This window comes from Frieseomelitta varia, unplaced genomic scaffold (assembly GCF_011392965.1).
Source record: "Frieseomelitta varia isolate USP_RPSP 00005682 unplaced genomic scaffold, Fvar_1.2 scaffold_167, whole genome shotgun sequence".
In the NCBI taxonomy this organism is placed as follows: domain Eukaryota; kingdom Metazoa; phylum Arthropoda; class Insecta; order Hymenoptera; family Apidae; genus Frieseomelitta; species Frieseomelitta varia.
In genome coordinates, this window is record NW_025109383.1 from 181,926 (window position 1) to 193,930 (window position 12,005).

Below are 12,005 nucleotides of genomic sequence, written 5' to 3' on the forward strand. Positions count from 1 at the left end.
AATATACAGTTCGACGAAAAATATATAATTGTATTAAAAAATATACAATCAGCCCATTTAAACAGGTATATGACTCTGAATCAGGTAATATCACAATGTTTTCCTCTCGAAACCATTCAACTTCAACGAAACATTTTAGTTTAATAATCATCCATGAATTATATATATATATATAAATCTTTACTAAAAAAAGATAAAATTATATAAATAAATTTAAAATTATTAATATATAAAATATTTAATATTTCTAAAATATAAAAATTTAATCTATATAATAAATTCAATAAATTAAATAATAGATATAATAATGGTAAAGAAAAAATTAAAGTATAAAATATTAAATAAAATGAAGAATTGAAACGAAATTCACCATATCCTCGTTTCATAATTATATATAAAGACTTAATAATAAACTAGATTCAAATATAAAATAAAATATTATTGAATTTATTGAAAAAAGAAATTACATACATTAAAAATATTGAAATCAAATTTAATAATATGCAATAATTTTTTAAATGTAATAAATTTAAATTTATAATAATAATTCTAAATTGTTTCACACCACGAGTAACAATATCGATGTCAATCTAAATGTCAAAATCGAATGAGACAAATATTGTTTACCTGTCTAATGCAAATATAATACAATACTCACGCGAGTCCAACGTTAAATGAAACAATTAAAATCAAAAGTATAACTAGTTACCTTCTTGACAAAGGATACCACGTTGGCAGGCAGCATCTTGAAAGTAGTGACGTAGCTTGGTTTCGATCGACAAGTACAGAAATGCTCTTTCTCTTAACTCCCTGTTGCGCCTTTCCTGGCGTTCTGTTCACCGGCTCTGGTTACCGACATAAAGTTGTTCTCGGGCCAAATATCAGCTGTGTTCCGCGCGTCCTTGTTTCACAATAAGTTGCCGATGTACCAAGAACAGGGTCGACGCAACAGAAATCGGTAGAACGCGGAGCGACTCGGATCACCCTTTTGCCAGAAAGGCATTCCCACGAACTTTCACTTGTTTTGCGTCGACTGTCATGGGAAATACAACGGCAAATGATCTGAAACAAACATGATGTTTTTCGTATAGTATTCGAGAGCTTACCACGGAGAAATTTAATAATATAATAGAAAAATAAATACGGTTGATCGTTTGATAAGTTGACAATATTATTATTCTCGATAATAAATAGACTGCGGATCTTTTTGTGAATTCACATTTTTGGAAATATACCTAATTGAACGAATAAAAACTCGGCGTTTCTAATTATTGAATGTACATCTCTTTGTTATGTCCGCTCTATGAAATTTTCTATCCTAAGATTTTCTATAACGACAGACGCAGTCGAAACATTTATTTTCATTTAATTTATTTACGAACAAAAGACTTTTATAATGTGTGATAAATATAATAAATGATAAACACAATAGACGATTATTATATCGAATAACGTATATCTATATCGAATAGATATATTATATTATTAATAATACCTACAATTAAAGCATAAAATTTCTGTGAGAGACGTTAAAATGGAAGAAAGAGGAAAAGCTTTAATATATGTATAATAAGTACACAAATTTTTATTTATACACTTTAGGAAAAATTTGAATCTCTAAAAATGCATTGTCGTGTATCCATAAAATTTCTAGAAAAAATTACGAATTGATCATTTTGTTGGTAATTCTAGTATTAAAATATAATGAACTTCTTTTAACATATCAAGTCAACATTTTTACAAAAAAAATTTTCTGCGCCAATTTTGCCAAACCTTAAGAAGTAATGCGATTAAAGTAAAATAAACAATTATTTCTTAGTAGATTTTGAGTAATACTAATAACTGAGTAATAATAATAAAATATAATTATAAAATTTATAATTAATAAATAAAAGTTAGGTTTATAATAATAATTGTAATTATTATTTTGATGTAATCAAACTTCTCGATGAAACACTATTATTCTTATCTTATGTTTGAAATATAACAGCAGATTAACCTTTAGACAGTGATACTTCTAGTATTTGAAAGGAAATTATGGTACGTTTCATGGTAACTAAAATTCTATTGAATAATTTATTTCGAAAGTAAAGGTTGAAATGGCTTGGAGTAGATGTAACATTTCAGAAATAATTGCATGAATATTACAATATCATATTGTTTAATTTAATGTTGTTCCACTATTGGACATTTTGATGAATTATGATTAGACACATTTATACTGCCACATATCATGTAATTAATTTATAAATTGAATGTTAATGTCAGTTGAAAGTTCCAGCAAATATTAACTTATAGATTGCTTTTGAGTATTATGTGAATATCTAAAGTTGATGATTTTTTTATTATCACATTGTGATAATTGAGATCAACATCTTTCTTCTGTGCATAATTAGATTTTTATCTGCATGCGTTTCAAATTTAAAGTTAATTAACAAGTCAATTTATCAAATTCAAGTTAAATTTGATAATAAAATTTAATATTTTTTTTAGCTTAAATTTAATAATCTAAGACTTATTAATTTCGATTACTAAATTTAATTTAATATTGTAAATAATGAAATTGAAATCATTTCTCATATATAATTTACTAAAAAATATTATTTTCTTTCATATCTACTCTATATAGTAAATTCATCGTTCGATCAATATAACAATTATTGTTAATACGTTTGTAAGTGTTAATTACGTTTGTTATTTGTTACATTTCAATTGTAAATTATATTCTGTGTAAATATGAAAACATTTATATCCACATATCTATCGAAATACTAATCCTTCCAATTTACTGTAGTAATTGCATTAACAATCAAGCATAAGCATTCTCGATAGAACTATGCATAAATTATAAATTTAATAGAGGAATATTGCAATTAAAATCATAAAATTGTTGTTATCATTTTTATAATATATTATTGATTGTATTAAAGATTGTATTAAAGATTATACCTTATTTTCATTATACTTTGTACATTATTATATTCGACAAAATGAAAAGAAATAAATTTAACTAACTGTTAGGTTCATTTCACAAATATGTGTAATATATTTTATTTAGTTTCATAATCAAGAGTAGTTTAGTTTCAAAATCTGCGTGTTATATTTCCAATAATTGTTCTATTTTGTGTAATGTTTCTGTATATTTTATATTCTTTTATTGATTTAATTAGTAATTTTTATATTCTTTTATTGATTTAATTAGTAATTTTTATATTCTTTTATTGATTTAATTAGTAATTTTTATATTCTTTTATTGATTTAATTAGTAATTTTTATATTCTTTTATTGATTTAATTAGTAATTTTTATATTCTTTTATTGATTTAATTAGTAATTTTTATATTCTTTTATTGATTTAATTAATTTAAGTAATTTTTTATTAAGAGAGTAATGTTAATTTTACTCAAAATAGTGTTCTTATCTTTGTTATGTAATTATATTAACAATTATACATATTTTACCTGCCTTAAAACCATACAACTTTTGTATTAAACAATTTTCCATTGGACGCATAATTTAAAAGTTATTCCAAGTGTACAAGTTATGTGAATTATTCTGTATTTATACGTATCATTTATTAACGTAATAATAAGATAAAATCTAAACTTACAATTCATTTGAATATTTATATATATGTTCAAAAATTCTGAGCATGTTACAGTTTCAGAAGAAATAATTACATTTTTTAGTTAAACAAATGTTTTTAAATACTATTCTTTTGTATATATTTAAATCCTAATTAATTATATTTGAAAATCGAACTTCTGATTATAATAATATTATTTCTTAGGAAAATGTGCGAAAAAGTTTGTTTCATCCAAAAGCAAAAGATGCTCCAACATTTTAAGCAAGAGTATTACTTTAGATTTAAATATTAATTTAATCACTTCACTTGAAATTTAAATACTAATTTAATTTACAATATATATTCTTAATTTTGATATTTTTGTCAAATAGACGTGTTGCTAAATTCCAAAGAAGAAATAAACTTAAAAGAAGATACCGATGAAATAAACTAAATAATGTCATAATAAAATAAAATAATGTCATTAGTTTTGTTACATAATTACGTAAACAATAATCTCGCTAGTACGATAACACAAAGAAATCCTAAAATTTTGCTACTTACTGAACGAGACTGAAACAAAGTTCATCGTTCATGTTCATCCTCTATCGAATAAACGTACGAAACTACTTTACTTTAAGTTCGAACATTAATCAAGTCTATGATAAGCATCCTCTATCCGCGTCGAAAGTAACAGTTTAATAATTTTACGTTGATGCTTGACTGTCATTCGAGACACTTCGTTTCAATAGAGCGATGTAATCACCGATGTGCCCCGGAGTGACAATATTTCATCTCAGTTAAGTGCTTGTAATTTCTGAAATATTACGATAGTTCACGGTATGCGTGCCATTTCTCTGAAATTTACTAGCATATTTTGGGCAGAAGTATTTTTAAGGCACGAATTCGGAACTTCTATACTTTTATATAGAGTTAATTATTGGTTAAAATAATAATTTGATACACATGAAAGGCCGTGTTTCAAATATAATTTTAAGGTATTTAATTTATTATTTAATTGATCTGATTCCATACACACAATCTATATTTATGTATTTGTCGAATTTATATTAAAATTGAAGACTCGGAAATAGAATACATTGTTTGTTACAATGTCTAATGGTGGAAAATGAGTTCTTCCTTGAGAGCTGGAGAATAATTATTTCTTTCATTAAAGATCAGTGTTGCGTTCGTAATTCTTCTCAATTAACTTACATTATCAAATTCTATTTATCACGATGGGACATTTGTAGAATTCGCTTGATATTCTTTCACCGTCGTATTCTGTAATTTTATTAAATTGAAAGAAATTGATAAATTATTTCTTCGTCCTTAATTAATAAGTTCCACCGTTACAAAAATTATCAATTTGGAAAATCAGAAATTCTTGAAATGGAGTTACCACAGTGTCTTTCATCTGCAGTCTCTTTTAATTAATTTATGCATTAAAAAACTGTTCGAACTGAGTGGAAGATGTCTCTCATTCTGAATGTGAATTTATATAAGAAAATGTTCTGACCATTCGTTGTGTTAATAATATTATTATTTATATTTAATTATATTTATAATTCAATCAGATATTTTTAATTTCTAATAGCGGATTTCTTCTTCCTTGATGTAATTGATAATATTTAATTAAATAAAATTAACATTTTCGTAAACATCAACGCAATTATAAACATATTACTTTTTACAATAGAATAATCTTCGAATCATAAACGTAAATCAGTAATTTCAATTGGTAAATTCAAATTTAGTGAAATAATTAATTATTCAAAATACTGTCTCTTCAATCTCCTGTAATATTGAATCACACTCCTGGCATAAATTATTATTGAACTGGATGACAATAGAGGAAACTGTACCTCTTAATTCTAATTGTAGTTTGAATTTTTAATATATATTGATTATTTATTTTAATATATATATTTATTTTAATATATATTATTTAATATATATATTTATTTTAATATATATTATTTAATATATATATTTATTTTAATATATATTGATTATTATTAAGTATAATACTTTAAGACTAATATTGATTATTAATAAGAATAATGTAATCAAGCAATAGGGATTTTATTGAATCTTTCAGGTTAAAAGATACTCTATAAGTTCAATTTAACAAAAGAAATAGAATAGAAATTTAACAAATAGAGCTCCGAAAATTATGTACGATCATACTTCTCAGTATATATTGTGAAGCAAACGTGTGGGTTTTACTATGAAGTTAAAAAAGTATAACGAACCCAAATGTGCTCTTAATTTGATCGCAATTTGATCAGAAATTTTGTTTGATTGTGTCTCATTTCGAAAAAATTTTTATGTGTAATAACATTTTGACAAATAAAATCTTCGTAATATTATTCACGGTGATGATCTTGACAATATAGTGTGTCAAAAATTACTTACTTTTACACGATAGATTAACTTTCTGTTAATTATTTTATTTTATTATGTCCAGAATTAATTAACTTCAAGCCTACTTGATAAATCTTCACACTCGACTTTCTCGAAAATGAAACCTCAAATAAATTTTTTTCTTTCTTTTTTTTTTTCGTATGTGTATGAAAAATCACATGGTAGCTTTTTGTAAATATTTACCTTTCCATTTTTTTTTCAATTTTGAAACAAATATTAGCAACAGATTTAAAGATTACTTTTAAGTGAGAGAGTATGCACCGCGTAGATAAAAATAATTGCTAGGCAAAGGATTAATGAAAGACAGATTTCATAATGAGACGCGATTTGTTTCAAATCTTCATTTATTCACATCACGTAACACCACCTAATCAGTTTCGATCTCCGGTTAAGCAGTTTAGGATTAGAATTGCCTAACACTAGTTAGATGATCAATTACAAATTCTCGTTTGCTCTCATTACGAATGCAAAGGTCAAACTTGATAAAATGAAAACACACGTGTGTATGTGTGTGCGTTCGATCAGTACGTGACGTAAGAAGGTTTCACGTAAAATGAAATTTACATTTATTTGTGGCTCTCGAGAGCTGGCAGTCAGGTCCACGTGGTAGCATTGAACATTTAAAACAGAAATTCTTTTATGCAAATCCGCTGAAGACGACCAAAATATGGTTGTCATACATCTGCAAAATGGTATAAGCGAGTACAAGCGATTCGATATCGAGACGTCGAAAGGAAAAAGTATTATGTCTACAATTGGTATAAGGTCGGAGTGCACAGAGGACGAATTTAATGTATGGTCGAGATATCGGAAATCGGAGTAAAGAAACGACCGAAATTCAGTAGCTTTTCGTTGCTTTCTTTACAATCGGCGGATATTAAGCTGGCTTTAGATTACGTCTATTGATATCTTCGCGATATTGTTCCCTCACTCCTCGAAGAACTTCTCCTAACTATGATTTACTGTTTGTAATTGTGCTTAACGTGTGAACCGTTTATGTTTGTTTCGACAAAACTGAGGAGACGAAAAAAAAATTTACGTGCATTAATTTAATTTAAACTTTTTATTTGTAAACGATTTAATTAATTAATGAAGATTTAAGCCTTCGAATATTCGTCCTTCGATTTGAACAAATTGAAATTTCGTTGCTTAATGGCGTTGCATGATCGACGCAAACATATGCGTCACAAAAAATGAAAGAAAATGGACTGGCACCAGTTTCAAATTATAATTTCTTTGTGCGAGATTATAACTATTAAAGTATAAATAATTTCTAATTAAAATTTTGTTTGTAGGTACATGATTTAAAATTTATAATGATTAATATTTATAATATATTGATTTTATGATTTAATATTTATATATTGATTTTATGATTTAATATTTATAATATATTGATTTTATATTTATATTTTAATATGTTTATGTTTATAATATATTGATTTTATGATTTAATATTTATAATATATACTGCAACAAAAGTTTTACAATATCTATGTTTAATCTTTGTTGAGTTCAGAAGATATTTAATACGTAAAACTTACTATGTAAGACTATAATTATTGAATTATTTATTTATTAACATACAGATAATTCACGTTGAAATTGTACTTCAATGTGTAATCTCTAAAAAATTCAACGGAAGAGTATTTAAAATTGTGGTAAATCAACCAAACGATAAACATATCTGTATTCACTGTAATCCTACAATTGCAACTTTGTTTTAAATTTGTTTTAAATTTCCAGATTTTTACATATAATAATAATTGCATAACAATCAGTAATAGAGGCATTTGTATTGGATTTCATCAGAAATTAATAATTGTCGAATCTAAAACAAATCTGAATTTAATTATGAAATTACTAATTATTAAAGTATTACGAATAATAATTAATAATTATTAAAGTAATACGAAAGAGATATATTTATTGAAATTCGTTGAAATGACATCTTAATCAGAGAATTACTGAGAATAAATATTTTGTTCAATTTTGTATATAAAGTAGTTCTTTCTCATTTTTGTGATTTTTTTCTTTTTAATTATTTCAACGAAATTCATACTCTTAAGTTTCATAAATCTATAGAAAATACGACATGCAGATGAAACAAATGTTTAATGATAATTTTAAAATAAAATTGTAATCCAATTTCTACATATGGTAGATATCTCTGATTTTTTTGAAAATTGTGAACTAGTTCGACTGTCCCGAGGCTCTTAAATTCGATAAATTAACAAATTATTAAAAAGTACGAAATACAGAGAGGATTATTGACACTTTATTTAAAGAATTAAAACGAATATTTTATCAGACTTTTTCAATTCTCAATGAAATTAAAAATTAATTACTTCGAGAGACTTGATAAATCTACAACGATATAAAGATCTAGAAATATATTTTGTAGCGACGTTCACGAGGAAAGGATGACGAATAGGATATTTTATAAAAGTAGAATAGGAAAGAATCGCTTTTATACGAGGAATGAAGCTTTCAATGCTTCGAAGTTAGATTTCTATTCACGAGAAATCGCTCTGTGGATTTACCGATGATCGCTGAGTTATTGCGCACTGTTAAACTATCGAAATCTGAGAAAGCGATCAATACGGAGCTGCAACAATTCAATTACACTTCGGCCAGCCAAGTGTAATATAGCCAATTTCGGAAAACTATCAGATTACACTGTGACAAAATGAAAGGTTCGTGTTCCACGAGTACGGGAAAGTGTCGAAAGAGGATAAATTCCAATCAACAATCATAGTAATCACTGTTTTAGAGTAAAGTATAACCTTCTCTGAATGAACGAACGAAAAGATTACTCTTTGAATATTGAGGAGTAAAATATCGAAGTAAAAGACAAAATGAAATGAAATGAAAATCGTGAGACATGTATCAATAATTTAATAACAATCGTCTCTGAAATATTTTTTAATCCTTCGTTCGTTTTTACTAAATTAAAAAAATTACTATTCTTCAACTCTTTAACAAAACTTTAACAAAACGAACTCCACATCTCGATTGAAAATATATATATATATATATATTAATATTAAATTAAAATACATATTCGATCGAAAGTACAAGCGCGGGATAAAATTATTTTTACGCGAATTGCTTGGGAAAAAGGAAAAAATATTCGAACGTCGAACGTTCCATGAGACAACGGTTAGGGTTAGAATAAAAGGCGTAGACGAGATTCGACGTCCTCCGAACAGAGAAAGAAGCTGGATTAAAGTGAAAACGGAGGCGGTGCGGAATTTCAAGCATGACGCTCATAATGGTCCGGCACATATTAGTTTATCTCGTAATGATCCGAACGAAGAAGCTTCCAACTCCTTAGCAATTCCTTACTACGACGGCTGCGTACCTCGAGGAATTCGTTTTCTCGATGTTCCTCGGGGAGCGAGCTGCGAACGCCATGCCGCTCAAAATTAATTATCGGAATCAATAAAGGTGTAAATAATGATGCTGATGACTGGAAAATTTACAGCCCCTGGGCCATCGAATTAAAACTACGTGCAGTTACGTCACGTTACATACATGATTGTCCAAATTATTATTATTATTATATACTTATTAATATATTAAATACTTGTTGTTGTTGTTGTTGTTGTTGTTATAATGTTATATAATAATACTTATTATTATTAAACATTATAGTGCACAAGTATTTGGACAGTTCTAAATTATTGCAAATACATAAAATATCAGTTAATAAGTCCCTTGCCATTCGATTTTCTTTTTGAACATCCTCGACGAAAGCATTAACCATTATATCGTAACATCACTCCAATTTATAATATCATAAATTGAATATTATAGTAATTATATTAAAATTATTAATATAATATCATATAATATAATATAATGTAGTATAATATAGTAGAATATAGTAGAATATAGTACAATATAGTATAATATAGTAAAATATAGTATAATATAGTAAAATATAGTAGAATATAGTGTAATATAGTAGAATACAGTATAATATAGTAGAACATAATAGAACATAGTAGATTATAGTATAATATAGTAGAAAATAGAATATAGTACAATATAGTACAATATAGTACAATATAGTACAATATAGTGTAATATAGTGTAACATAGTAGAATACAGTATAATATAGTAGAACATAGTAGAACATAGTAGATTATAATAGAATATAGTATCATATAGTGTAAATAGTGTAATATAGTGTAATATAGTATAATATAGTATAATATAATTATTACTTGATTCTCAATGAATATACAAAAACGGCAATGTAACAAGAATTCCTAAATTCATTAAAAAAAAATCACCTTTCCGTAAAGTCTAAACTTTTGAACCAGTTCCTGTATCTCGTACCTTTTTCTATATTTTTCCTACTAGCAACAGAGCTTGCAGAAACTTGAGAAAAAGACTACTTAAATTACTTGGACACCAAGAACAGTCAGAAAAATAAAATAAAATACCGTAAACAACTGAAATCCATCGAGCTTTTAATTCAAGTCGGAAAGAAAATATTGAACGACCGGAATGATTAGAGTCGATCGAGCACCCTCTCACGTTCTCGAGTGCCATTTCGGGAAACGTAATCGGCATATCGAATATCCTCCCTCCCCCTCTCTCTTTCTGATTTTATGACCGAAGGGTAAGGGAATAAGCCTCTATTCAGGTTTTCGCAGTTTCGCGTTTTGTAACATCTGCACCGGCCATCGACGCTCTCGTGGTAGTTTATTCCATCCTGTAAAAGTCACGTATCGGAGGCATTCGTCAGAATATTCGACGGACAGCTTCGGCCGACGAGATGAGACGAGAACCGAGAGGGTTCACGGGAATTTTCTGCGCGACGTGGCCGACGAAACTTTGCCGGGTGTCGATAAAAATTTCAATGGCGAGGGACGGTGGATGGTGCGGCTCGAATCGATATTGCGGTGAAATAAAACTTGAACGCCGTGAAATTTGCGTGAAAATTTTTCGGGGGACGTTCGAGCATGGCCGAACGACAAAAATTCCGAACGTCGTTCCATTCTGATTAGAATATTTGTTCGAGTTCGAGCATACAACTTTTAATTTCACGTAGTTCGATCTGTAATAGAAATAGCAAACTGCTATCTGCTCTCTTGGAATTTTTTTTTTTCTTAATTTTCTTACTCAATAAAAAATTAATTAAAGTAAGTAGTTTTTAATGATTATAGTGTTGTACGTGTGGACATTTTGAAAAATGATTTTAGTCGTATATAGTGACATTAATAAATTTGTAATAACGAATATAAATAGAATAACGAATGCTAATATTTATAAATTTTAATAGGTTTTTAACTGTCAGTATTTGTGGCAACAAAAGCTGTAATTTTATTCAAATGAAACGTTCTTTTTCTCTTTTAAATTTGTGCTACACTGAATAGCACAGATCTTATTAAATCAGAATAATATAATAAATAATAGTGTTCAAATAAAATTGATGCTTTAAATTAATAACAACTTCAACAATAGATGTCAAAGAACGAACATTATTCACATATATTGAAAGCTATTTTAATAGTTATTTTGTGTTGATAGTTTATACAAACTACCTTCATCCAGGGGACATAATAGCGCCATAACCGTCGATATATTCTCAAGAGACAATATTTCACCTTGATAAATGCTTTTAACACGACATATAATTTGTTGACTACTAAGAAACGTTCCAGCAAATTTACTATTACTTATTCAGATAATATTTTCTCAAATTACGTGCAACGGGTCGCATAAGCTCTATTTTATTCGTTTCATATAAATATTTGTGTAAAAAAGAATAGAGGAAATTATATAATTCATTCTATAAAATGCAAATACATCTTTTCGATACAGCAAGTACAAATAATTTCAGAATCTGCATTTATTCGCTTCGTATTAAAATCTGTGTAAAAAAATATAGAGGAAACTCTTTCACTTTATAAAATGCAAATAATTCTTACGATAAGTATGTTTGTAAGTAATTTCTGCAACGATTTTATTCTTTATTACCATGAGATTAATATACGAT

General features: G+C 27.0%; 1 protein-coding gene across 4 annotated transcripts in view; it reads right to left on the reverse strand.

The window, feature by feature from the left end:
• The window catches only part of LOC122538556 (regulating synaptic membrane exocytosis protein 1), a 289,590-nt gene that overhangs the window by 175,665 nt on the left and 101,920 nt on the right, over positions 1 to 12,005 (reverse strand). For all 4 annotated transcript variants that reach the window (XR_006308875.1, XM_043672749.1, XM_043672748.1 and 1 more), the window contains exon 2: positions 710 to 1,062. Coding sequence is in view for 3 of the 4 variants with exons in the window: in XM_043672749.1 (XP_043528684.1) it covers positions 710 to 745 (36 nt within the window). In the remaining variant the exon portion in view is untranslated. The remainder of the gene's footprint in view (positions 1 to 709; positions 1,063 to 12,005) is intronic.